The following is a 26,124-nucleotide window of genomic DNA, read 5'->3' as shown; positions in this document are numbered from 1 at the left end:
TGCTTGCTTGGCAGGCACTCCCTGTGCCCATATCTGTTATCACAGTAGGTTTGATTGGGCTTCTTTATCGGTTGGCAGCAGGCAGGAAGAGGGCCGGAAGACAGCCAAAGATCCAAAGCACTGTACTGATTTAACAACCTGCTGATCAAACTTGATTAGTTAAACACACATTCTTTTAGAGAACTGCATTGTTTGTTTAAGTGTGTGTTGAGGTGTGTGTTTGTATGGATGTAGGTCCCTGTGAGCATGCTTTATGTCCTGCATGTTATGTGTGTGTGCACGCTGTATCGACAGTGTGTATTTGTTTAATCTCCCCAGTTGAATAGTATAAGGCCCCACCTCAGAATGAATAAGATAACGACACAGCTATCTATTTGCTTCTGCAAGTTTAGCATAGCATTAATCAAATTAAGTTATAATTGGGTTACACTAATGTAACCTCACAAAATCTCAGATGTATCAAATTGGAAGAAACAACATTATTTCAATCCTTTGTACATAAGCATAAAACACATTATCTGCACCTTAGCTTTCATCACAATTTTTTTCATAAAACATTGAGATTAAGATTCAATGGGCCTGGCCTCTCGTCGTGTCTCTGCCAATTTCTGATAGCTCCAGCATGTTGCCTAGTTTTCTGGTTGCGTGGAAACTAAAAAGGCTGCACTGAGCGAGCACTCAACTGAATGTGCATTCACAGTGGAGCGACGCTGTCATTGTGGCTCCGCGCGCAAATTGAGCGAGCTGCTGTAGGACCAAATGGAATCAACCCAAAATATTTACCGAATTGTATTTTTGACTGAGTCTTAATCTGTTGTGGACATTTCTAAGGTGCACTTAACTAAAAGGGGATCCTGTTGAACCCGTCATGAAAAGGAGAGGAAGAACGGTAAAGATGTAAGTGAGCTTTCTACATGTTGCTGATCCTAATGCATGCTTTTCAGAGTGAAGTAGCCATTATTGCGTACTTTTACCTGACAGAAATACTGTAAAAAAACGAAACATTTATGAAGATATCAGTCTATTCTACTCAGTAATGAATAACACAGACTAAAACAAGATATCCTAAACAAGACAAACTTATCAAGGATCAGTCTGCGTTGTCTGCGTGGAGTTTATTTTCTCTATCTTGGTGTCATGGACGAATTAAATGAAAATTGAAGGAAAAGTAGGTGCAATACCTAGCCTACATACATACGTTTACAAGTGCCGGTCTAATTATTCTATCTATAATAGAAAGTATTTGACGCACAGTGTCCACATAATCTGAAACTAAAACAATCCAAACGTGTTATTATTAGATCCAAGTTGAACAATAAGCCACAATGAACAAGTTACAAATTAATGTGAATTGTATTTGTAACAGCTATGAACTGGTCTATTGAAATACATTAATTTAATCTGATAATAATTCTGTTGGAAGGTAAGCATTCGACAAAATCAAATGGATGAGGTATTTTTATGTAAATCAGGCATAAAAAAATGATCAGGTTCTTCTAAGAAAGGCACTTCTCCTGTTAATTAGGGTAGACAATTCCACAAGAGGGATACATGCATGGTTATTTGGTTACTTTTGCATTTACAATGAATGATATACTTTCCCTCAGTTTGTTCTTTTCTCCAAATCACTCTTATTCACATCTTTATGATTGCAAACACTAGCAACTGAAGAAGCCATACTTGGTTGGCCAGGGGACCACAGTCACAGATGCAAAGGCAACCAGCAGTAAGCCAAGACTAACCATTCACCAGTATACAGATACACCTAAAATATTACATATTTTTCCTTTTTGTCAGAGATTTTTTAAAGGCTAGCTAACACATTTCCATTATCTTGGCGCCTACGGGCTGGTTGGGGTGAGCCATAAAGCACATTTAGGACATGTCTAAATTATTGCTCTTGTGCATTTGCTGCCTAAGATCTATGATCTACAGTATTGACTGCAGTAAATTTATGAAGTGCCAAACAGACCTCTGCAGGCTTGTGCTCTGTGTGTCAGGTGTAGATTAAAATCTGGGGAATTTATTCTGTCATCGAGGTAGGTGATAGCTTAATATCCACAGAAATAATGGGTCTATATCTGATTTATTGATCTATTGATTTAAAATATCGGCGCTCCACCCTGTCCTCCCTCTGTCCCACATCAATTTAATCCTCCCTCATATCTCTCTCTTCACAAACCACCTCCCTTACATCTCCCCCTCCCTTCTCTCTCACCCTTTCTGCTTTCATTTACATCTGTCCTCCTCACCCCATGACATTAGAATATTTCCTTCTCTCCTCGATAGCTCATTAATCTCTCTCATGATCGTCGTTCCACGGTGTGTCTGCTTTGTCATTGTAATGTTACCCCCTATTCACCCCCTCCCCTCCCAGATCCTCTTGATATCTCTCTCTCCCTCGTTCTCTCACAACTCTGTCCTCGTGTCCAATTTCCCCTTCCTTCTCCACACATCCTCCTCCTCCTTCATCGCTCTCTAAAATGTCAGACCAGTGTGTCATGTGATGAGAAAAGTACAGCTTTTAAACAAGATCTCATTGTTGACCATTCAAGTTAGGGAGCCCATTTTTTTATCCCTTTCAATAAAGGCCTTGTCTGGCATAGCACACCACCCCACCCCACTCTTATACTTTGTCCTACCGCCATAGCAAGGACTCCCATCTCTCAAAATACAGCCTAAAAATATTCATGGGGGAGGGTTTGTTTTGTTTTATAAGGAATGGAGGATAAACATCTTGGTGTGTCTTGAGAGAAGCCTGAGCCAAGGCCTCTCTGATAGGGCCGTCTCAACCTGTGTTCAGACTCAGATCAGAGCTCACATCTCTGTCAATGGCTCATTATGGAGGCTATATCCCTGGCAAGTCTTCAACTGGCGGAGCACAATGAGTCTTATTAGCTGCATTCCTTGGACGACTCACCACACACACACACACACACACACATATGTACGAAAGCAGACACATACCACCCCACCCCAGAGCCCTCCACCACCCCGTCATGTGATACAGTACTTAGAGATCGATTTCAAATTTAATCTGGGTAAGTGGATCTTGCCTGGGTCTTCAGCCATTTTAAAGATGCGCAGAAGTCATCTGCTGTTCTATTGTTTTTTTTTCTTACTCCAGTAGTGGACTGACAGCACATAACAAGGCTGATTTGGGGCCGTTTATAGCATTATAAACGGGTATCTTGTCCAACAATAGGATTGGATGGACAACATGACTGGCACATTGACGCAAGGAGTTTTTCCTGAGAGGATTAGTAATGGGAGAGGCAGGCAGAGTTGATCAGGTATTAATGAACTGTGTTAGGGTGGGAAGACCAGCTATTTTTAGAGGCTAACATGTAAAATAAAAAGTGTCAATTACAGAACACACAGTGTTACTTGCACTGAGCAAATTACTGTACAACAGCAGTTTAGGGATTACTGACCACAGAGGGCATGATCAAAATGGTGTTCATGGTGTAGCTCAATAGTGTGAACAATTTAATAAATGGCAATTTTGATCAGAAGAAGTCACCTTGAAGATTGAAACTTTCTTACTTTGTTATTTGACAAAATTGTTGAGAAACTCAGATAGTATACCAATGTATGTGTAATATAATCCCTGTCTCACTGTGGAAGACATGGATTATGTTAATACCATCTGCTCTGCACTGAAATAGGACAGCACTGCAGGGATGTCAATTATAAAGGAGTCACGGTGACACCAAAGCTCTCTTTCCGAGTTTCCTTGCCTGTATGAAAGGACGTTTTGATCCTTAGACTTTGCTAAAGCTCTGCAAACACATGTTTTTGTTGTTCAACCATGGTGAAGCAAAAGTGTAAGGTCCCCTGTGCCTCCTCACTGCAATTAGACTAGTTACCCTCTATCATGTATCAAATGACACACTGTTGTTTATCCAGACCATCTCCTGCCAATCACACATGTTTTCAACAGTGAAATCGCCCCCTTTTGACAGAGTAATTTGTACCTCTCCAATAAGCTGGCTGTCTCCCACTGCCAATCTTACTTCCTGCTTTCTCTCTAGGCTTGACAGCTATTGGGGAGGTTGACGTTGGCTACGCCCCCCCCCCCCCCCCCCCTACGCCCAGGTGGTCGTTCTTGGAGCATGCTCATATCCCATCATGCCCCTGCTGGCAGGCTGGCTACTGCGCCACTCGGTGGTCATGTGTCTGCTGCTGCACAGCCTGGTGCTGATGACCTGCTGCTTCCACCACGCCGCCACCAGCTGCTCCCAGAGCTGCTACTGCACCGAGAGCGAGACCGGGGGAAAGACCGTGCGCTGCAGCAACCTGCGCCTCACCGAGGTGCCCCAGGACCTGCCCAACGACACGCGACGAGTCTACCTGGACTATAACCTCATCACCAGTGTTCCCAGTAACGCTTTCAGCGACCTGCCCCTCCTCACTGAGCTGGACCTGTCCCACAACGAGCTGGCCCAGCTGGAGGCGGGGGCCTTCCGAGGGCTGGGCCACTCCCTGCACTTCCTGGACCTGTCCTCGAACAAGTTGGTGACCTTCGACCCTGAGGCCTTTGAGGGCCTGCGAGCACGCGCCAACCTGACCAACAACCCCTGGCACTGTGACTGCAGCCTGCAGATGGCCATGCCCCACATAGACCTGGAGCCCATGTCGCTGACGGGCATCGTGTGCCAGACCTCGGAACCTCCAGACATGGGTGCCGAGGGCGTGCCCTTCCTGCTGGCCAAAGACCTGGACCTCTGTGTGGTGATGAAGAAGACCACAGACGTGGCCATGCTGGTCACCATGTTTGGCTGGTTCACCATGGTTATCTCCTACCTGGTGTACTATGTCAGGCACAACACGGAGGACGCCAGACGCCACCTGGAGTACCTCAAGTCTCTGCCTGGAAAGCAGGGAAAGTCAGAGGAGTCTTCCACCATCAGCACTGTGGTGTAGGTGCTGAGGGAATGCATGGGGGGTGGCACATATTGCTACTGTATTTGATTGGATTCTGTGACTGGGGTGCGACACAGCCAGTAGCCAAGACAGGTGGTAATGGATGCATAGGACCTTCAGCTGCACCTTCTTCCCTAAGGCAGCCCTAAATAGTTTGGTCCTTCTGTTATGTTCAAGCCAAGGTGGCAGAACTTGTGCCTGTGCTGGAAGTCCAGGCAAAACCAATCTAACCCAGATTAATAATTCAGGAGTGGGCCATTAAAGACTATGCCATGGTGAGTAAAAGCAGAGGACTGTTTTGGAGAGTTCCAAAAATGGCCTTTAAATGGGATTTATTCAGTGGGGCATGCACCTTGATGCACTTCCCCCACAGAGACACCACTCAGGATGCCTACGTAGGGGTTCTTTGGCCACATCCAAACAGCAATAAAAGAAAACAACAGGATAGAGCGACACGCATTATGCTCTCTTCGCAACTCTGTCGGTCACACACACACACACACAAGTCCTTCTTCCTTAAAGAACTGTTGTCCATGCTGCATCCATACAGTAAAGATATTCATTATACATATTATAAACAGTGAAATGTTGTTCTTTTTGATTAAAATGTCTTATATGGGTTTCGTTTTTGGAATGATTGTTGCTTTAAATACAATGTTTTATGGAACGCTTTACAACCTTGGGAAATCCAAATTCAGCAAAAACGGTCCGTGCATGTTTAAATCAAATCTTCCTTTGAAGCCAGCCATCCTGTATTTGGCATGCAGGTCACTGAACAAGATTATTGCGCATATAATCAATGCAACGCCCATAATGTGTTCTCAAATCAGATTAGTGCATCAAGCACAGCTCTGGCAGCGAAGTGCACCGCAATTCAAATAATTTATTTTACCTACAGTACAAACTGTGCTTCTATTCTGTTTTCTGTGAGGGGTTTAGACAGAGAAGCCGCCCCCCCCCCTCCCCCCAAGTACTTGGCTCAATTTTCAACCCTTAAATTCTTTTTGCCTGTTTGAGGAAAAACACCCTTGTCATATCCTGAAACCCAATGACCCTACATACACAACGCCAAAAGGGAGAAATATTGCATGTTTGTCCGTTCCTTAGGTCCTGCCCACCACGGTTGCTGTAAGCTGTAACCACAAATAGATCAGTTGGGAGTTCCATTGCGTTTCTGACCGTCCGTGACATGGTGGAACACACACTTGGCAAAGAGGGAACCCTCCCCAGCTGATGTTTCATTATCACCCAGGGAGGTGAAGGACACAGTGACAGTGACGCAGCCACGTCACTCCACCTGATAGGTACCATGAGCAAACTTCACACAGTAGGGTTGCTTGTGTCCTTGTCAGAAACCAGACACCCCCCCCAACCCCCCCCCCCCCCCGTCTGCAACTGTAAAGCCCTAATTCCTATTTGTAGATGTGCCGCTGTGTTACTGGTTTAGTCCCCTAATTCATAACCTCAAATAAGTGTCCGATCTGAATAATGTTTCTCCATGTTACTAATACAGCACACTGTAGCCTATACTAACAAAGACTCAGATCATCAAGATGTTACTGTTTCATTCCTGGTGCACAGTACTTACTGTTGGCAGTAGCAGTTAAGACGATCTGATTGGTTGTCTTCTTGGCTGTCGTCTTTAAGAGCCTCGGGGGTCACGCTGGAAGCCACGCCGTCTGGTGCCGTCATTCCCATGGGGTTTCCCAAACAGCATTGCATGACCTGACAGTCCATTTGCTGTTCTAGATATAAACCGCCTAATACACCAGGCTGACTCAGTAATGCATCTCCATTTCCTGAAAGAGTAATCTTGCTTTGAGTGACCAGAGAAGAAGAAATGAGGAGTGAGGGCAGAGTAGTATAGTGGGTAGTATACTGTAAATCAACATTGATCAGGCTTTTTTAAGTGCACTGGTGCATCCACTACCCTAATTTTATGGCCACTAGCGTGATTGTTCTACACAATAGCTTACTTGGTGATGGACACAAAACCAGTATTTTCTTATAAATTAAAGAAAAGGACATCATAAATAAACTGCCTCTTTGACCTTTGCGCTCAACCTGGTAAGATTAGTCCATGTCATCATGAATAATGAAACTGCTGTTAGAGGTTTCCTAGCAGGTACGAGGATTGTCAACATGGGTATCCCTACATCAAAAACATGGAAAGCCTGTTGAGCAGAGCACAACGCAATAAACTATGCATGACAACCATAAAAAGATAAGGGAAAGTCTGAGATGGCATCCATCATGTTGGGTGACCCAGTTTTCGGGGTGAGAGAGAGCCATGGGGGACCACCTGCCCTCCCCCACCCCACCACCACCCATATATGCTGCTTAGTGATGGGCTGTCCCAGCTGGTTGGAGCTCTATCAGGGTGCCCTTGAGCTGACCAGTGGAGTGGAAGAGGAGCCGCTCATCTCAAAAGGGCTGACATTGTTACATCTGCCTCACATGCACTAACTCCCCAAAGCCACACCTCAACTTTAAGTGTTCCTTTTAAACCCTCCATGGTAGTGCTTAGTTTCATTTTCCTCTTGTTCTGACTAAGGGCCAGCCTCAAGGACAGTTTTTCTGTTCTGTGAATTAGCACTTATTTGTATAGCTCCTTCTTTCTCAACTTTTGCAACTCACGTATACTTTTCTTACTATGGGTTAACATCTGAAATCTCCTTTACAAGGCAACATTTATGCAGTTCTCATGGCTGAGCTTCCTTTACAAGGCAGCGTTATTGATCTTGACAGAGATAATCCTGAGGGAAGCCCAAACACATCCTAGCGTGACGATTGGGAGGTTCAACAGCACTGAAATATAGATGGTAAGTCCCCCCTACCTGACATTTCCTGCCACACACACTCCCACCCTTCCCAGGGAGCATGTTCAGCCCCACTCACCGGCCAGCACTGAGTACACAAACACAAACAAAGCCTTTGTGTGTCAAACTTCATTGTTTGAAATTGTGTGAGCCTAGACTGTGTGCGTGTCTGGTCACGTGAAAGTGCATGGGTGGATATATGTGCACATTTGCAAGTGTGCGCCTCTTTGTGTGGGCTTGTGTATGAGTGCGTCCTGTGTGAAGGTGACAGGTGGATGGCGGTGGGGGTAGGGGCTGGGGGGTGGTACACGGGTAATGTAACACTCTGTTCCCTAGCACAGAGCTGTCGCTGGGGTTAATTTAAATTTCAGCCCAGCTCACCTTGCCCCGCCCGCTACCCCGGACACGTTACACTGGTGTGAGCATTACAACTGCAGGGTAATGGGACACAAAGTGCAGGATAGGGTGACGCATCCAATCCTGCAGAGCGCAGCCCCACATGGCATTGGGTTGCAGATGAAAATGTTTCCAGGGCCTGGATCACATGGGGGTTCACAGCGATGACCCTAGGTGGACTTTTTCCTCTTCCTGTCACACAGTGACACAGTACCCAGGCGAGGAGGACCCTTATTCAGGGTGTCTCGATAGAGACAGAAAAAACGGACTTCCCTAGCTCCCTCCTTCTCGGTGTGATACTTAGAAACACACAGTACGTATAAGAAGGTGTTTCCTGATGCACTTTCACACTTGTGCCCAGAAAAGAAAGGAAATATTTCATTGGATAGGTAGGCTCTTTCACCCATTTCCCTTCTATCTGAGAAGTACAGCGCCCCCTGTCTGTGGAATTGGTATAGTACTGGATTAAACTTTTCTTTTTTACTGAAGATATTGTGTTCAGGAAACATACAAGTAGAAGTACAAATATATATATGTATATATATATAACTGTAATATTTGACTGGAAATCCTGCACAAACATTTCCACAATCTGGAAACTGTTTAAGTAAATAAGGTTACCGGTAAGTGTGATTACGTTATGGATACCTAAGTGTTGTACCAGACCCTCATAGAAATCGCATCCATTTTCTCGGGAGACAATATAATTGTGACGTATTACAGATGAAACACCCCATGCCGCCATGGCAACAAGAGGAGCTGTAACTTTGAGCACAGAATCCTCAAGTTGCCAGTATTCCCGTATCCAGACAGATTTACGGTAAGAGGATAACTCTGCGTTTCTGCTTCCAGATACTGAATCACAGGCATGAATCAAAGTGAAACCTTTCCAAACAATGCAGAACCTAACATTCCCTATTGACTGTCTTGTATAGCCCTTGAAGTGAATACAAGTAAAGCATGGTATATAGACATATTTACATTTAGTCATTTAGCAGACACTCTTATCCAGAGCGACTTACAGTAAGTACAGGGACATTCCCCCGAGGCAAGTAGGGTGAAGTGCCTTGCCCAAGGACACAACGTCATTTTGCACAGCCAGGAATCGAACCAACAACCTTCTGACTAATAGCCCGACACCCTAACCGCTCAGCCATCTGACACAAATTCGTGGTACAAAACACCACGAATGGCCCACATGGATAATAGCATATGCTGCAATAACATAGTGGATTGACTATTTTCTTTGTTAGAGGTTTAGGTGACAGTCTGAAGAATACCAAAGTAGAACTTCAAAGGTTCAAGAAACATCAGAGCAGAATCTCTTATCAGCCGGATATCCATTGTTAACACACTCACCATTTACCCCCTTGTTTGATGTCACATGCCACAAGATGGCCCCCTTGTAGAGCCTAAACAGTGAAGTTGTACAATTTCAACAGGTGATCACTTCTAAGACCCTTATTACACATAATCGCACTATGTAGATCGACACTTTCGATAGTTTCAAAAGTAAACACTTATATTTTTCAGATTCCATACCTCAGTCAATTGTGAACATTGTGAAACTCTTCTCCATGCTACCCTGTCACTGGAACTTCCAGATTATTATTCAGATAACTTCCTAGGTTATTCCGATAGCTTACAGGCTTTTACTAGTGTTAATGAATTTTAGGTAATTAATTACAATTTTAAAAACAAGATAATGACATCATTAGCCAATGTTCCCTGGTGTGTAATTATTAGTGAAATTCATATACTCTGTAAACTTGGAATAACATACATTTTGGGTATCATATAATCTTAGCATAATTGTTACATTCCCAAGCAGCACACACAAAAATCTAAAGTATTTCTCTTTGAACTTACACATCTTTTTTTACATATGTGATAGGTCATATGTAAAATGTCAACATTTATGTAATGTCACAAGGAGCATTAAACAATTTCAGTTCACAGGGATAAAGACATAGATGGTCATAATAAGATTTGGAATAAGATAAGAAAATCATAAAGTGTTGGGGGATTCAACTGGCTAGTTTAAATAACATAATTATTTAGAACTAGACTCAATACTGGATGCCAATACAACTAGATTGTTTTGATTCATTAATCAGAATGAAAGTGTAAGAAACTGACGCCTCTGGGATTTACATGTTTACGACATCCCCACGTGTAGTATGTGGAAGCCTATAAATATCTACTAGTTATCTACTTTATCAATGAAGAGTCCTGAGGTCATTTGTAGTAAAACCTCCCTTGGTGTGAAATCGGCTAAAACGAGATGAACATCCTGATTGGTGAGTAGCAGTGTGATGAAGTTAAACTTCCGCAATCGAACCTGTTCTCCAGTGCGATTTACCTAAGTTACTGGAGAACAGGCAAGAGAGGTAGGCTCATAGGTATGAACTGTATGAATTTATTAATATTAAATAGCGTCCATTTAGCATTCATATATGATCCTGTCTCCCTTTGGAATGCAAATTATTATCTTGCGTTTGTTTAACAATCAAGTGTAAAGTTATATGAAAAGATTACAAGAGACAAAAAAAAGTATTTTTGTTGAAATAACGTTGGTAGGCTATTATAGGTCTATGACTTTACTTTGTCAGGTTAATATATATATTTTTGTTGTTATTTTGTTTTATTTGTTTGTTGTTTCCATCATTATTATTATTAGGCCTATTATTATTATTATTAAGTTGAACTTGCAATATCCAACACGTAGGCCTATTATGATGACTATGTTTAAATTGTCAGACTATATTCTGGTCATGTTTAAGTAAAGAACTCCAGTCTAATAATAGCACAAATCAGACAGCCCCTTTTCGCAGTGGTCATTTGAATCCGTGTTTCGTTAGCAGCTGTCTGAATCGTCTGTTTTTTTCCTCCAGCAGTTTTAGCGATTCAATGCTACATGGCCACTTTAGCCCTTAGCGCTCCTCTTGAGGGATATTCTGGCGATACCTCCATGGCTGAGACCGGTGTACTTGTCGAAGATCCTCAATTCTATGACATTGGACAGAAAAGCCGGGCTTTGATCGATAAAGTGATTCTTGCAATTCCCGAGACACACAAGTCTTGCATTCATGCAGAAGTAAGTGATAGTCTTTGTATTAATATTCTAAGCAGGCATGTTGTCGTGATTGTGTAAAAGCAGTCGATGTCTGAACAGTTTGCAAATGGGTAGCGAAGCAATTAATTACTCGACAACTAATAGGAACGTTGTTTGCCACTGTGAAGCATGATGGGATCACGGCTGACCTTAGGCGTTGCGCAGGCCTTATCTACTGTAGTCTCTCCCAGACCCAATGCATTTGTAAATATTTCTCAATTTGCTATTTCAGACTCTGACGCTAAACTCGGCCGATGAGCACGTCAAACTGCAGTTCATGGCGACCAAGATTGGCATTCCATCTGCTCCCACTCTTAAAGCTGTGTCAAATGACTTTCCATTGGTAAGTCATTGGGTTTGCCAGCACTGGCCCCTCTGCTGTCCTTTCTCATATCAGAGAGGAAAGGAGAGGCATGGCGAGACTAACATTGTGCTTGTCTTCTCCAGGAAAGTGTCCTGAGACATATGTTGCAGGGTCTGCAACAGCAAAAGGACTTACTGCTGGCCGCTACTCAGCATCTGCCTGCGACAGAGAGAGTGACTGAGATGCAGGTTGATCTCAGAGACCTTCTCATAAAAATCAGAAAGGTGATTACAGACCTCCCAACATCCTACTCTTCACACTTTATAGTTTCATAATGGAACTTAGCTACAGTAGAATACGTATTGTTAAGAGATAAGGGATCATGTATTAAAGCAAATCAGACCACATCTCTGGAATGTGATGGTATAAGTAAATTCTCTTTTTTGTGTTGCAGATGCTGAAAATAGTTCAGAAAGAGTCCACACAGGAGGCCCCTTCTGCCCACCTGGTCCTGAAAGTCAGTGGACAATATGAGGCTCAGGTGGCGATGCACCTGACCCTGGTCCAGCTCCAAGCCTTCGGACAGGACGTTGTACGCAGTCTAAGGAACATACTCCAGCCCAGTGAGGCGTTAGACGCACTATAGACATACACTCATTGTCCGAAACGTACCTTACGCCCATTGTTTTAGGAGGTGTTTATTAATTTATACCAAACCTATTTATATATTTATTTATCTTATATTTATTTCTTTTAATATAATTGATAAATCTTTATTTATATCGCAGTATACAAATTATGTGGATGTTTTCTACAATGCGTTTCAATATCACCACTACAGTACGAGGTAGTTTATTTTATTGAATAAATTAAAATAACCAGTGTAAGCTTTATAAGCTAAATTTGAATAAGGTTGCATAGACTAAATATTTCTTTCAGTAAATGTGTGCTCTTGTATTTCAAACAAACCAATGATATATTTTTGATTAAAAAAAGACAAAAATATGTATTTTTATATTTATGTTTTATGTCCCATTCATTATGAATAAAGACTTTAAACGAGTATGGCCATTGCAAATGAGTCCTTCTTTAAAATCTATAAATGTTTGTACTAAAAGGTACATACTGTATTTCCAGCCCAAATGTCATATTCCCACAAGTAATTATAGATAGACTTGATCAGGATGAAGTCGCATGAAAGACGTGAGGAAAAATCCTTTAAACACAAATTGAGTCATAACATACTCTTAAGTAGGGTCTTTCTACATTTACATTTAGTCATTTAGAAGACGCTCTTATCCAGAGCGACTTACAGGAAGTACAGGGACATTCCCCCGAGGCAAGTAGGGTGAAGTGCCTTGCCCAAGGGCACAACGTCATTTTGCATGCCCAGGAGTCAAACCGGCAACCTACTGATTCATAGCCGATTCCCTAACCACTCAGCCATCTGACTCCCTTTCTAGTAAATCTTTAAATATGTACACAAATCCCTATGATTTGCATGCATCACAGTCAGGCAAAGATTTAGGAAGAGTTCCTTATATACAAGATGCATTTCTTAAAGAAAATGTAACCTGTTTAAACCATTTTGATTCCCATCTTTTACATCAGTGGGCAAGTTAAGACACAAATGAGGGCCAGTAAAACTGAATTTGAATTATTACCAAGAATGGGAAGATACACAAAATAAAAATCAGTTTACTTCTTGGAAGTCTGGTAATGATGAACTCTGGCTCCTGTCTACAGTGACTTTGCAGTAGATTTTCCATGAACCAAAAGCAAAGTGTATTACAACATCTGACTGTGTCAGACAGAGATTTCCTTTAGGAAGTGAATCAACTGCATGACTAACAAAGGCATGAGATCTTGAGGTTTAAGCAAATAATACTATCATTTTTCTATCAGTCATGTTGCTCAAAAGGGGGCATGGATTACTACTACTAATCTCTTAATACAATGAAAACGAAAATAATGCCCCAAAAGTCATGAGATCGTTCTGACAACAGTAGATGTCTGGCATGCAAAGCAGGTCCTCTTAGTAGGAATAGAAACTAAATTTGACCTCCTTTACAAGAAACACTTATAGAAAGAAAACCTCAGAGAACGTATCTTCAGACACATACATAGCAGAGTAAGGGGAATATACTTTCCTCATGGTTTTGCTTTATTACAAAAAAGTCTGTTTACATTGTTTAATTTAGTTTTAACAGATTCATAACTGAAAAATTATTGAATTGGTTTCACAAACATAGTAATAACCTAAAAGACTGATGGGTACAGCAAACACGTTTTTGAAAAAAGAATGCACCTAGTCCATTGAAATGGCAGGTGAATGTATGTCAGTGTTCATCTGGGAGGCATGGTGAAGACAGGTCCTAGAGGGCAGAGATAGCCTTGGCAGCTACTCTTCTCCCTAGCGGCAGGGTCAGGTCTGTGATGGCCAGAACCACCTTGGGCTTGGCCAGAGCAGGCAGCTTTACTAGCTCTGACACCTGGGGGCAGACAGTACCACATAGACACAGAAACATGAACCCTCCTCCACATCTTTCAAACCCCCATGGTACGATGAGCTCCATTTCCAAATCAGTCTGAACATTCTTCTTTTTATCTCAACTATTACCAAATATTTACACCGCCCAAATACTTGCAAGCAAGATGAGTAAAAACCTAACCTGTGATCTGTGATCCCAACCCTTATATATCACTCCTGCCAACTTCTGGCCTTCCCACACTCCCACTCACCATGGTAAAAGGCATGAACTGCAGGATGCTGCCGCGACTTCCCTGCTCCAGACACTCCACACACTCCTCCATGAAGCTCTGGACGAACTGGGTGTGTGGCCCTGCGGTCTTGGAGCCCAGGATGGAGGAGATAAGCAGGAACAGATTGGCTGAGGAGACAGAGAAAGGGAGGGGCTGGCATCAGAAAGGAGTCATGGCTGCTCTCCCATCTCCTACGCAGTAACGGTTAAACAGTGACAAAGAAGGGAAACCTAGATCCATGCAAGATGTAGTGGGATCAGCGCTCCCACCAAGCCAGAATAAGCTGACCTTTCTCAGATCTTAGCTAGTGAATCTAAACATAGCCAATAGGTACTGGACATAAACAATAGCTTTAAAGCAACAGTAGAAATGATTAAAGTAGTTCTGTCCCTTTAATATCACAGCTAGCCTGCTCTAACCACACGGTTAGAGCAGGATAAGAACAAAGTGCCTGCTAGGCACGATGCCAAGTCACGGCACTACACATGCTGCTGTCGGAGGCGGGGCTAACCTAGGACACGGTTGAGAGGGTCCCTCATGTTGACGGTGTGCAGCTGGGAGGCAGACAGGGAGCTGCTCATGGAGCGGTCACCTACGGAGGACGGCAAGGGTCACACAGAGCCAGGGGAAGAAGGACACAGTTTGCCGGATGGGAGACAAGTCAGTCAGATACTCACTCGGATGTGTCATTGCTATGGTCACATGGGTCACAAAAAAAACGTTATGTTGACAGGGGTATCCCCCTTGTAATGGTTTCATTCAAAACTTCCTTTTTTAATACCATAGTTTTTCTGTGGTTAAATGTACTATATATAGCTACTGAATATGTTCTCCAAAGTTTACAATAAGAAAACGAAACGTTTATCAAAAAATAATACGAAAAATCCATTAATATGTGAGGAAAATATGACAAGAAATGTTTCATCTATTTTAGATGACAAATTTGTCTGACAAACTGAAAAAATATTTCATCATTATTCCAGCTCCTTTTCAAAATCCGTGTGTAAGTCCCATCTGGCAGACTAAACACAGGCTTTAATTGCTTTCCAAAATAATGCAACTCCCTATTTGATACTGGGAACTTCCTGAAGACCTGAATAACCAAGATTGCTCAAATGAAAACAATACAGGTTTTGGAATTATAGCTATGCTTAAATTGAGATAGATATCAAGAATGAACACTTCTAGTATTTTAATAATGTTTCGAAACGTATTTGATATAAAATATACTTTTACTATTGGGAAATGTATTTAATTTAAAGCAACAAAGTTTTAGTGAGCCATGTAATACACATGTAACAACTAGATGACAGGCAGTGTTACAGAGAAGACACACAAGCCTCCCAGCTATGGATGCCAAACTAATGTGGCAGACAGAGCTTACAAGAGTCAACTTGCTGTGGAGTCAGTCAGGTCTAAACCAGCATCTGCAATGAATTACAGGGATACGTGTTTTCCAAATAAAGCACACGAGATAGAACCACATATTTCTCATTAGATGGGGTCTTCTAACTGCACCTATATTCATCAGTACATTCAGTGTAAAGTGTAAAGGGTCAGATGGCTGAGCGGTTAGGGAATCGGGCTATTAATCAGAAGGTTGCCTGTTCGATTCCTGGCCGTGCCAAATGAAGTTGTGTCCTTGGGCAAGGCACTTCACCCTACTTGCCTCAGGGGAATGTCCCCTGTACTTACTGTAAGTCGCTCTGGATAAGAGTGTCTGCTAAATGACTAAACGTAAATGTAAAAAATGGTACCTGTTGTTTTACGTTGCTGATTTCCAAACATGGTCAAACAATACTATGTAAATCGACACAACAATGAACTACATGTACATTGATTTAGCAGACACTAAGTGACGTTCCAACCTGACTGGCTGGTCTTCCCGGTGTGAAGAGGGAGGTTGCAGCGGAGGTTCAGCAGACTCACCTGGACTGGAGAGGACCACCGGATCGTCCTCATTGGAGCTGAGCAGACGCATCAGCTTGGAGGGCTGCGTGTCGTCCAGAGGATACAGGCTGCTGTAGTCCTGCCGTCAACCACAAACAATACTGGATGAGTAACCGTATGCCCCCTCCCTCACTGAATGCCCAGTACTTGTGTCTACCTACCTTGAGCACTTTAATTTTCTAACTCCAAAATAAAAGTACTCTTAACATTTTTAACAGTCTGTCACGAGCAAAGCATGCTTCTGTGTAGGTGTGTGTGTATTATGCTTCTGCGTTGGTGTGTGTGTATTATGCTTCTGTGTAGGTGTGTGTGTGTATTATGCTTCTGTGTAGGTGTGTGTGTGTATTATGCTTCTGTGTAGGTGTGTGTGTGTATTATGCTTCTGCGTTGGTGTGTGTGTGTGTATTATGCTTCTGCGTTGGTGTGTGTGTGTATTATGCTTCTGCGTTGGTGTGTGTGTGTATTATGCTTCTGCGTTGGTGTGTGTGTGTATTATGCTTCTGCGTTGGTGTGTGTGTGTGTGTGTATTATGCTTCTGCGTTGGTGTGTGTGTGTGCTACCTCAATGTCCTCCCTCTGCCTCTTGCGTTGCCTGGCAGAGGCCTGTCCCTTGTGGCTGGAGGAGTAGGAGCTGAGGGCACACCACACTGACAGCCTGGGGGACAACACCACATGATCAACGGGCTGGCAACAGAACATGTCACCTCCCATAGTTAACCCCATAGCCTCCAGTAGTTTAAACTCTCCCAAAGGCTTCCTTCCTTGAGACATCTCTGGCCTAACTAGGATAGGATTACTAACAACTGTGTAGTAGGGCAAACCGTCTTATTCATTTGGGAGTCAGGTGGCTGAGCGGTAAGGGAATCGGGCTAGTAATCTGAAGGTTGCCAGTTCGATTCCCGGCCGTGTCAATTGACGTTGTGTCCTTGGGCAAGGCACTTCACCCTACTTGCCTCGGGGGCAATGTCCCTGTACTTACTGTAAGTCGCTCTGGATAAGAGCGTCTGCTAAATGACTAAATGTAAATGTAGATTTGATATCTGAGCTTGTGAGCTGTGTTCAAGCAGCAATCATACTGAGTTCTTACTTGGCTAAAGCTTTGCCAGGTGGATCGGCCAGGCTGTGCCAATGGGCAGAGTCTGTGAGCAGGTTTGGCAGGATGTGGCCCAGCAGAGTAAGGGTAATCTGCTGGGTGTCCAAGCAGAAGATACTGTAGAGAAGTTCCACCACACGGTTAGCCCACTCCTGCCGAGTCTCCTTCAGAAGTTCCTGGAGAAGAACAACATGCATCTGCGTTCTTTACTGAGAACAAACACACGGACACATACACACCGAGTTAAATGCAACAAAACAACACTGTAGTCTAGTGGCGTCACAGCAGTTTAGTATTTTCTCAGGTTTTCTAGTCTACCTTGACCAGGTTGTTGGTGAACCAGAAAACCCCTCCCATGTGCAGCAGGCTCTCAAACAGGTGCAGCGCCCGGCTGTCCACCCAGCCCTTCCACAGCACGGTGCGGAACTGCTTGCTGAGGGCCTCGTGGATGGGCTCCTTGGCCGGGAGCAGGTTCCGGTAGGGGATGGGTTCCTGGCCCTCAATAGGGGGCCTCAGGGCCAGGCCTGTCTGCTGGAATACGTCAGCACACATGTGCTCCAGGATGGAGCTCATGATCACCACTCTGATGGAGAAGAGAGCGGGAGGGGAGGGGGTATTATAACTAAATGAGTTTAAGGTGCAAGAAGGTCCAGTGTGCTGATAGGAAAACATCCCTTTCTCGAAGACCTTTTCTAAATGTAATACTTGGCAATGTTTATATACTGCTTTCACAACAATGCAGGGTGAACTAAAGGATATAGGAAAGAGGGTGTGTGTGTGTGTGGGGTCAGATGGCTGAGCGGTTAGGGACTCGGGCTATTAATCAGAAGGTTGCTGGTCGATTCCCAGCCGTGAAAAACGACGTTGTGTCCTTGGGCAAGGCATTTCACCCTGCTTGCCTCGGGGGGAATGTCCCTGCACTTACTGTAAGTCGCTCTGGATAAGAGTGTCTGCTAAATGACTACATTTTTACCGTTCGTTGTAGAACTGCAGAGTGTTTTCTCCATACAGGGGGTTCATGAGCTGGCGGATCATGGTCTGAGGCTTCTCCCTCTCATCCAGCCCCAGCATCCTAACATGGGCCACCAGCCAGGCCACAGCACAGATAGCCATGCTACACACCTTTCCTTTGATGTTGTCTGTGATCTTCTGCACTCAGACAGAGCCCGAGACAGTGGACAGGAAAGAGAGAGCTCAAAAGGGAGAGAATGAGAGATTGAGGAAGGAAAGAAAATGGATAGATGGGGGGGGGGGGGGGGGGAGGAAGGAAGGAAGTGACAGGAGATTGTGAACTCTGACTTTGCTAAACCCTTTTCTGAGTAAAGACAAATGACGTCACTGAAAACACACATCATGCAATGACTGTGTCATTTCCATTACATCACTACTAGAGAAGTTGGGAAAAAAATAGAGAAGTGACAAAGAGAAAGAGAGAAGGATGAACTAACCTGCACCGCCTCTACTGAGAGCACGCCGTTCTCCCATGCGTTCAGAACTTCTAAAATGGCGGCAGGCGTGCTGAGGCAAATCTCATGCCACTTCATCTGACTGGAAAACCAGGAAAATCATTATCAGACTGGCATAACATTATCAACAACCAGCATTCAAAGGTCATGGGAGAGAGAACTGGTGAGAATGTCTGTGAAACTTCCAAAACAATCCTTTTCTAAGGATAAAGCCTTTCTTTCACTCCAAACCAGATAAAAATGCATTGTGGTTCTGACAAGAGGGTTGAGAAGTTCCTCACACTAGCTTCATCTCAGAGGAGTTGTTAAGCAGGGCCACCAGGCTCTCCACCTTGCCAGACTCTGGCCTGAAGCAGGGATGGTCAGGGTTCAGAGTCTTGCCCTCCTCTGGCATGCACGTCTGCAGCCACGTCTCAAAGAACGGGGTCTCCCCGGAGGGGCTCGGCTCGGACAAGATCACCTGTGTTAGCGGGCCAATACAATACAGGTCAAACAATCAGGCTCGCAATCACAATCAATGACTAAAATACAATTTAATCACAATCAATGACTAAAATGACTAAATGCAAATGCACAAGTTCAAGAGCTGATACATATGAAAGGCAGGGTAACTTCAGTTGGCTCTTAATATTCCACTAATGGTCAGTAATCGGTTTAGGCGTTGAGGTGGTCATGTGGCACAAGTGTTGGATGAATGCAAAATCCTCAGCGGAACCACACAGAACCACACATTCGAGTTATTTTCTTTAGTGTTGTGGGATATGATAACACCTTGACCCACCTCTGAGCCATAGGTCTGCACCACGTGACAGAGCATGAGGAAGGATATGTCAAACAGCAGAGCTCGGACCGAAGCAGATTTGGCTGCAAGACAGCAGCAAATAAGCCACTTAAAACAACTCAACAGCACTCAGAAATACTCCCACATGTAACAACTGAGTCAAGTGATATAAGTGAAATGATATATTTCTAAGAGTTAAACCGTCGCTGAAGTACTCACATCCTTCTCCACTGATGTGCTTTGGAAACTCATTTAGCCTGGAGGCACAAAGATAGACTGGGAGTTAGAGAATCACATTCCTCTCCCCTTCCCCAGAACTCCCTTAAACAAAACAGTCATGGTTTCCAGCAAAAAAAATGTGAAGAAATCAGGTCAACAGTCATCCATGCTGCATTAGGGGTGTAGGATTAGGGTGTTCCAGACCGCTCTTTTGCTCCCCAAGGCCCGTGTCTCACTTAATGAATTTCCTCGCAAATGACTTGAGTTTCCCTGTAGCGGCAGCCGCCGCTAGCAGGAGGTCCAGACTCTTCCCGGACAGCATGTGTCCCAAAACCCCCAGCAGTCCCTCAGGAGACTTGGAATGGTCTGCATCCACCGTCTACCAAAAGGGGGAGACAGACAGCCAGTGAGAACATTCTGTGAGGGGTCAGGTGGAATACAGGGTCCGGGGGCACCCTCTCCTGGGAGGTAGGCCTAAGGACGCTTAATTGATGGAATCAAGTAAGCAGGTGTAACGCATATTCCTGATTGTGCTTGCTTTAAAAGGTCCCGATTAGACGAAGGAAAGGGGGGAGCCGGAGAAGGACTGGTGCAACGGCGGTCGAGGGACCACCAGAGAATTGTCCAGTTACTTATATTCTTTGTTTGACGCGAAGTGTTTATTTTGCCCGTTTTGAATACCTAGTACGGCAGTGTGTCGACTAGCGTGCTGGCTCCGCTGAAGAGAGAAAAAAAAAAGAAATATAACTGACGTATTGCTGCACTTGACCGTCTCAGCGTCTCATTTTTTTGCTGGGGGGGGGGGACGTACTCGGTGACGAATCGTCACAATTCTAGAACACGTCAGAAACGCTTTCTGGAGACGGCTTTACAATTATGTTATCGGCCATCCAAGTTTGTTTTTATTTATATTTACAGTCGACATGGTCGACGTATGCAAAGAGTCGAAGCATACACAACTCTGACACAGCATTCGGTTCTGGGGAGTCATGTTTAAGTTGTGTGAATGTGCAGATGCGGAGGGAGAAAGGAATGAAATTGCCTTGAGGATGTTGGTGACGGTAGGCTCGGCTCGAAGGATGAGGCCCGGGTTGGGCTGGATGTTGGCGTTTTCTGCTGTCTTCAGCCTTGGGAAGTATTCCCTATCCTCAGCCCTGAAGAAAACGTTGGGCAGGAGAGGTAGACAGAGAGAAAGAGAGAGAGAGACACAAAGACCGATAGACCACATAGAAAGGTAGATAGGGAGAGAAAGTTGTGGAATTGAAGAAGGGAGTGCAGGAGATGGAGGAGTAAAGAGGAAGAAGAGAGATGAAGGGGATCAGTGCTGGCTTTGAGGAGCATGACCTGGAACAGCACAACCTTCTCTTTCCTTGAACCAGAGTTCATCTTCAGTCCAATTGGTGGCCTAACGCGCTCCTAAAGACGGTTGCTAACCCCCATTCCAAACTATAGAACAATTGGAGAACTGAGTAGAATCCCATACCGTTTAGAGGTGAGGTTGGTTGTGTTGGAGTCTGACAGCAGACCAAGCTTATTGCACTCCTGCAGCAGCATATTGAGACAGTCACAACTGGGGCCGAGGGGAAAGATGCAAAAAGCAAATACATTTCCTGTTAATAAACAGACTTTGTTCGCAGATCTGCTTGAAGTTATTTACAGAATGTTAGCTTTGTGTTCTGAGGTCCCTTACTTGCATCTCTGGTCAGCCTTGTCCAGCAGAGGAGTCAGTTTCAGCAGGTACTCAAAGGCAATGTTTACATCCTCCATAAAGTCCTGACAATGTGGATATGCCATATTTAAAATTGCCAATGTCACATCAACACTCATAAACCATCAACAGATATCAATGTGTGTTGTGGTGTCTAAAAATAGTCTGTCATGGTTCTGTACCTGTCCCTTCTCCCCTTGAGGGTACTTCTTCAGTCTGAGGAGAACCTGAGGGATCTAGGATAGAGGTCATTGGTGAGGAGCAGTGTGTAGGTATCTGAGCTTGGTGGAGTGGTGAGTGTGAGTGAGAGACACCAACCTTGAGGAATGTAAAGGCTGTCCATTTGAGCTCCTCGGTGCCCTCTGGAGACTCGATGAGGCCAGTGAAGCAGGCCTTCCAGATCTCCAACACAAACAGAGGAGCAGGGATACGCTGCGCAGGACGGGGCCAATCACAGCATGTCAAGATCGAAAATGCCGAAGAACATACGGACCAAGAGTGCTGTCCAAACTGAGGGGGGTGGACAAACGCTCACCTGCATTCTCTTGATCATCATCAGCTGCTCCACCAATGGCTGGATCTCCCCTGTGAGGTTCATGGTGCCTTCCAACATGACGAAGGCATGGACAGATGGGAAGGACGTGTGGAGTGGAGGGTTGCTTTGTACTGACAGCATCTGAGGAATACTGGGAGAGAGGAGAAGGAAACATTCACACAACAATACTTCAAGTTAATTTATAATTAAGTTGAAGTCATCTTCATTCACTGAGGCTCGGCATGTCACTGAAAGGGGATTGTTTGATCTAAGAATTTGAGAATATTATCAGAGGAGGATTTGGCTAATCGAACCTTTTCACCAATGACACACACTCCTCCAGCTTGGTTCTCAGTGTCTGATTGGTCAGACTACTGAGGCTGTCTGTGACTCTGACCACTGCTTGCTCCACATTGGTCCAAGAGGCTGTGGGAGTGGACCCAGAGAGACAATCTGTATAAAACTGTACAAACGTACAACCACCGAGGTCTACACACAGTACAAGACACACACACACACCTTGTTCCTCCAGACGGGCAATGTGAATGAGGGCCCTGTTCTTGGTACTACCCATCAGATTGGCCAGCCTCTCCTGACAGGCTCTCAGACTGGCCTCTGTGCTGGCGGACGGCCCCAGATCCCTCAGCCTCTCACAGTAGAAGGCACAGCCCTGTAGTAGCCACACCACCACACCCAGCAGGGCCCGGCACAGCCCAATACACTCCTCGGCTTTTCCATGGCAGCTGCGCACAGCGCGGAGATAAGAGAGCGGAGGGTTGAGATGGTGAAATGAGTCGATGGCCCTTTTAACGCCCAATTTGAAAATGACGGTAGGATATGATACCACTTTATACCTGAGGCGATGGCAGAACATGTCCATGATCTCTAGCAGAGACTTGACGCAGAGTTCTCGAGAGAAGTCGTCAAACTGAGGAGAAAAAATAACAACGGCGTTATTCAAACGCACGAGACTGCAGGATCTGTGAGACAACTGAAGTCGATGAATAAGCATGTTTGAATCATCATCGTCAGTGTGAGAGTGGAATATTAATCTCACCTTGCTGATGGCTGTGAGAACAGTTGAATAAGACACCATCTGCGGCCAAGGCAATAATACAGTAACATTAATATTAACAGCAGTAAAGTGACAAAGGTTGAGCATAATCACTGTACATTAGGTCATAGACCAGCCTTACAACTGAATCCTTGTCATGACATGATAAATAAATAGGGTCTCATCAAGTTTACCTGAGAGCTGATGGCGTACTTGAGGTAAGACAGGATAAGTGGGTTGGGAGAGGGGCCTATCATTGCTTGCTCCATAAGAGCTTCTGAAATACACATGACACAACATTGCCCTGGTATGTTTTACCATGCACAAGTATTGAATGATTGAATAGTACACCAACAAAACTATGTAAGTACAATAATATAAAGTCCTGACAATGTATGATACGTATAATGATATTCTCATGAGTTTTTGGTTTTACTTACCTGCAAGATTGAGATAGTCCCATGTGGCGCCCTTTGGAAAGTTTTTTTTTATGTTTATGGCCCACTGGTAGTCACTCCATCGCTCCTTCCAAGCCTGAAGTATCGCTTGTTTCAAATTAACCACCTTCATCCTGACAGGAGAATATCGTACTTTCAAGAGCTACATAACAATAAAGGAAACGTTGCGTCAGATTTAATACACATCTACTCATACACAGGTCTCTTATTTGGTGCTGATGTGCAGGGCAAACAATAAACATGAGAAATATCCTTCATTCACCTTTACTAAGTCTAGGTAGACTACTTTAGGAAGTTTACCCTCTCATGTCTTAGCGCTGCTATAAAGCTGACTGCTACAGTAGCTACATAGTATTGTCTATACAGTAATCAGTATGCTGTAGTTAGTTAATTTAGTTGTTAAATAATATGAACGGTACTTTTGGTCTTGACGCGTTTACTACTAATCTAGAGTAGTATGTTTAATAGCTTGGGTTGGGGAGTATTCGACGAGACTAGTCTGGCTAGACTAGCTAACTGGCAAAACAACTGACGTGCTAAATTAAGGCCATTTCAGAACTGCAATTAACTCAGCATTCAAAGAAGAGTGAAAATATTTCATCAAGCAAACCATTACTGACCTGCAACGCCCGTAAAATATTAATTTAACAGATAATTGCAGCAAAATCTTCAGATTGACAAAGAAATAGACGCCATTTTTGTCTGTAACAGTGTAAACGCTGATTGGTCAACATATACGACGATGAGTGAACATTAAGCTCATTGGTTAGCTGCCGATGTCTCAAGTAAATTTGGTACCACATCTCATTCACCAGTAGGTGTCACTGCCACCAAAGACTTTCACCGATCTTTGGAGGACCCAATGCTTGGAAAGAGGTTTTGGTCGAAATGGCACAAATCTCTCTGCACAGTGCACAGTTAAGTTTCAATCAGAGTTTGGCAAAATACCTTATTGATGCAGTAGGCCTTCAGGGAAGGACGGGTGTATTCTGGCTTGGGAAACCAACGTTTCCTTGTATCTTTGTGTCATTTGTGTATAAATGTTTTAGGGATTCCTAGCGAAGGCCTTTACCAAAGAATTGACGTCTGTCTTAGCATATCAACACTTTTACTTCAGTCAGTTTATTATTGGTGGCATTTTGTAAAAAAAACTGCGCATTGAACAATCATACCATGTTGGACATCTGTCAATGTCCTTTTCTAACAGTAAAAGTTCCCTTTTTTACCATGGACTATTTGAGCTTTACATTTTGTGAAGAGCCCTTCTATCAGCATATGTCTAAGTGATATGGAAATCCAATCAGCCATGACAAGAGATTGAGATATTCATGATATTTTATTGAATTGGCCTGCAACAGAAATTTGTCAGATCCTTGACAATATGCAGTGTTGATGTAAGGTGATCCGTCATTGTAACCTGATCTTCCTAATTTATGGTGTGTAGCCAACAACCACGTCAGGTTGTCAGGGGCACTGTCTCCCCCTACCACCAGCACCACACGCCTCCCTGACAGCCTTTGTGTGTGAATGTCCCATCTCCAACAATGGCCTCCATTCTGCCTGACACAGGAGAGTCTGTCTAGTGGCCAGGAACTGTGTCCTGGGACATGGTGATGTCACTAAGAGAGAGAGACGAGAGAGCGGGCATGGCGTTGGAGGAATAGGGAGATAGAGAGAGGGATGGAGGAGTCCTGTCTGCACTTTTCCTCTGTGAGGTCCATTAGAGAAGGGTGCTGACAGATTTGAGTCGATTCCCAGGCAGACCAAACAGTCTTTGGAAGGAACTTTTGTTTTTTTGTCTCATGACTTCAGAAAATAGCACTATGGAACCTAAGGAGATATCATATGACTCAGAGTACCACTGATATGTGATGCACTTCATGACAAGGAATGGATGAGGTATCAAGTGGATTATGATGATACAAAGGAAACAATGTATCATGGTCAGCTGCAAATGCTAAATGATATAGCTGTTTTACTGTTGACTTACATGTGTTCTCGGTCTCTGTCTCTTTCTCTCTGTCTACCTTTATCTCTCTCTCTCTCTACCCCTCTCACTCACTCACTCTCCCTTTCTGTTACTCTAATACACAGTGAGAGCCGATGGGCACATGCAGGTAATTATCCAGGTTGAGAACCAGGAAATGAGTGTGGCCCCCTCACGTCCCCTCAGGTTGTCCTCCTTGTTGTCTCATGAATCAGAGCTGAGTAAGTCCAGTTACAACGGAGACTAGATAAATGGTGGTATGGTGTCACAAAGCTCAAGTTATGCTCAAGCATAATAAGCTTGCGGAATATATTTCTATTTAAGATATGTATTATGTGTAGGCTGGGATTAAGGAAATACAGTACATGCTTAAAGCTAATAATTGTCTTGTAACATCCCGGCCTAATTGCAGCCTTCTGTAGAGGTTGTGTGTTTGCTGGTTGTATGGCTAATCGAATCATTTGCCATAATTCACTGAGTAAAAACCTGAGAACAAAAAGTCTGTATCAGTAAGTGAAGTCGTCACACTAACTAATAGAGAGTACTTTGAG

The 26,124-nt window shown here is 43.9% G+C and overlaps 3 protein-coding genes across 4 annotated transcripts; 2 read left to right on the top strand and 1 right to left on the bottom strand.

Annotated features, from left to right (window-relative positions):
• Positions 1 to 672: 672 nt before the first annotated feature.
• On the top strand, positions 673 to 5,546 carry lrrc3ca (leucine rich repeat containing 3Ca). Its single transcript, XM_062474721.1, has 2 exons — positions 673 to 897; positions 4,035 to 5,546. The coding sequence occupies exon 2, from the start codon at positions 4,132 to 4,134 to the stop codon at positions 4,924 to 4,926; it is 795 nt and encodes a 264-aa protein (XP_062330705.1). The 5' UTR covers positions 673 to 897; positions 4,035 to 4,131; the 3' UTR covers positions 4,927 to 5,546.
• Positions 5,547 to 10,883: 5,337 nt separating this feature from the next.
• On the top strand, positions 10,884 to 12,478 carry LOC134030936 (uncharacterized). Its single transcript, XM_062474360.1, has 4 exons — positions 10,884 to 11,238; positions 11,489 to 11,599; positions 11,704 to 11,844; positions 12,015 to 12,478. The coding sequence occupies exons 1-4, from the start codon at positions 11,059 to 11,061 to the stop codon at positions 12,204 to 12,206; spliced, it is 624 nt and encodes a 207-aa protein (XP_062330344.1). The 5' UTR covers positions 10,884 to 11,058; the 3' UTR covers positions 12,207 to 12,478.
• A 1,225-nt stretch (positions 12,479 to 13,703) lies between these two features.
• med24 (mediator complex subunit 24) lies at positions 13,704 to 24,329 on the bottom strand. 2 transcript variants are annotated; one of them, XM_062474358.1, is made up of 26 exons: positions 24,207 to 24,329; positions 23,569 to 23,728; positions 23,323 to 23,405; positions 23,132 to 23,170; positions 22,929 to 23,002; positions 22,594 to 22,817; positions 22,389 to 22,500; positions 22,075 to 22,225; positions 21,858 to 21,971; positions 21,722 to 21,775; positions 21,522 to 21,604; positions 21,315 to 21,401; positions 20,874 to 20,985; positions 20,068 to 20,210; positions 19,832 to 19,869; positions 19,613 to 19,695; positions 19,113 to 19,291; positions 18,814 to 18,913; positions 18,339 to 18,514; positions 17,684 to 17,948; positions 17,360 to 17,541; positions 16,834 to 16,927; positions 16,253 to 16,352; positions 14,835 to 14,915; positions 14,303 to 14,451; positions 13,704 to 14,052 (listed from the first exon to the last, which is right to left on the bottom strand). In XM_062474358.1, the coding sequence occupies exons 2-26, from the start codon at positions 23,696 to 23,698 to the stop codon at positions 13,936 to 13,938; spliced, it is 2,970 nt and encodes a 989-aa protein (XP_062330342.1). In that variant the 5' UTR covers positions 23,699 to 23,728; positions 24,207 to 24,329; the 3' UTR covers positions 13,704 to 13,935. The 2 variants fall into 2 exon arrangements, with proteins under 2 accessions (XP_062330342.1, XP_062330343.1); XM_062474359.1 differs by having other exon boundaries at positions 20,874 to 20,973.
• Positions 24,330 to 26,124: the final 1,795 nt, after the last annotated feature.

The sequence above is a fragment of the Osmerus eperlanus genome, chromosome 12, assembly GCF_963692335.1.
Source record: "Osmerus eperlanus chromosome 12, fOsmEpe2.1, whole genome shotgun sequence".
Lineage (NCBI taxonomy): Eukaryota > Metazoa > Chordata > Actinopteri > Osmeriformes > Osmeridae > Osmerus > Osmerus eperlanus.
Note: the sequence above shows the minus strand (reverse complement) of the source record. Positions and strands in the feature narration are given on the sequence as shown.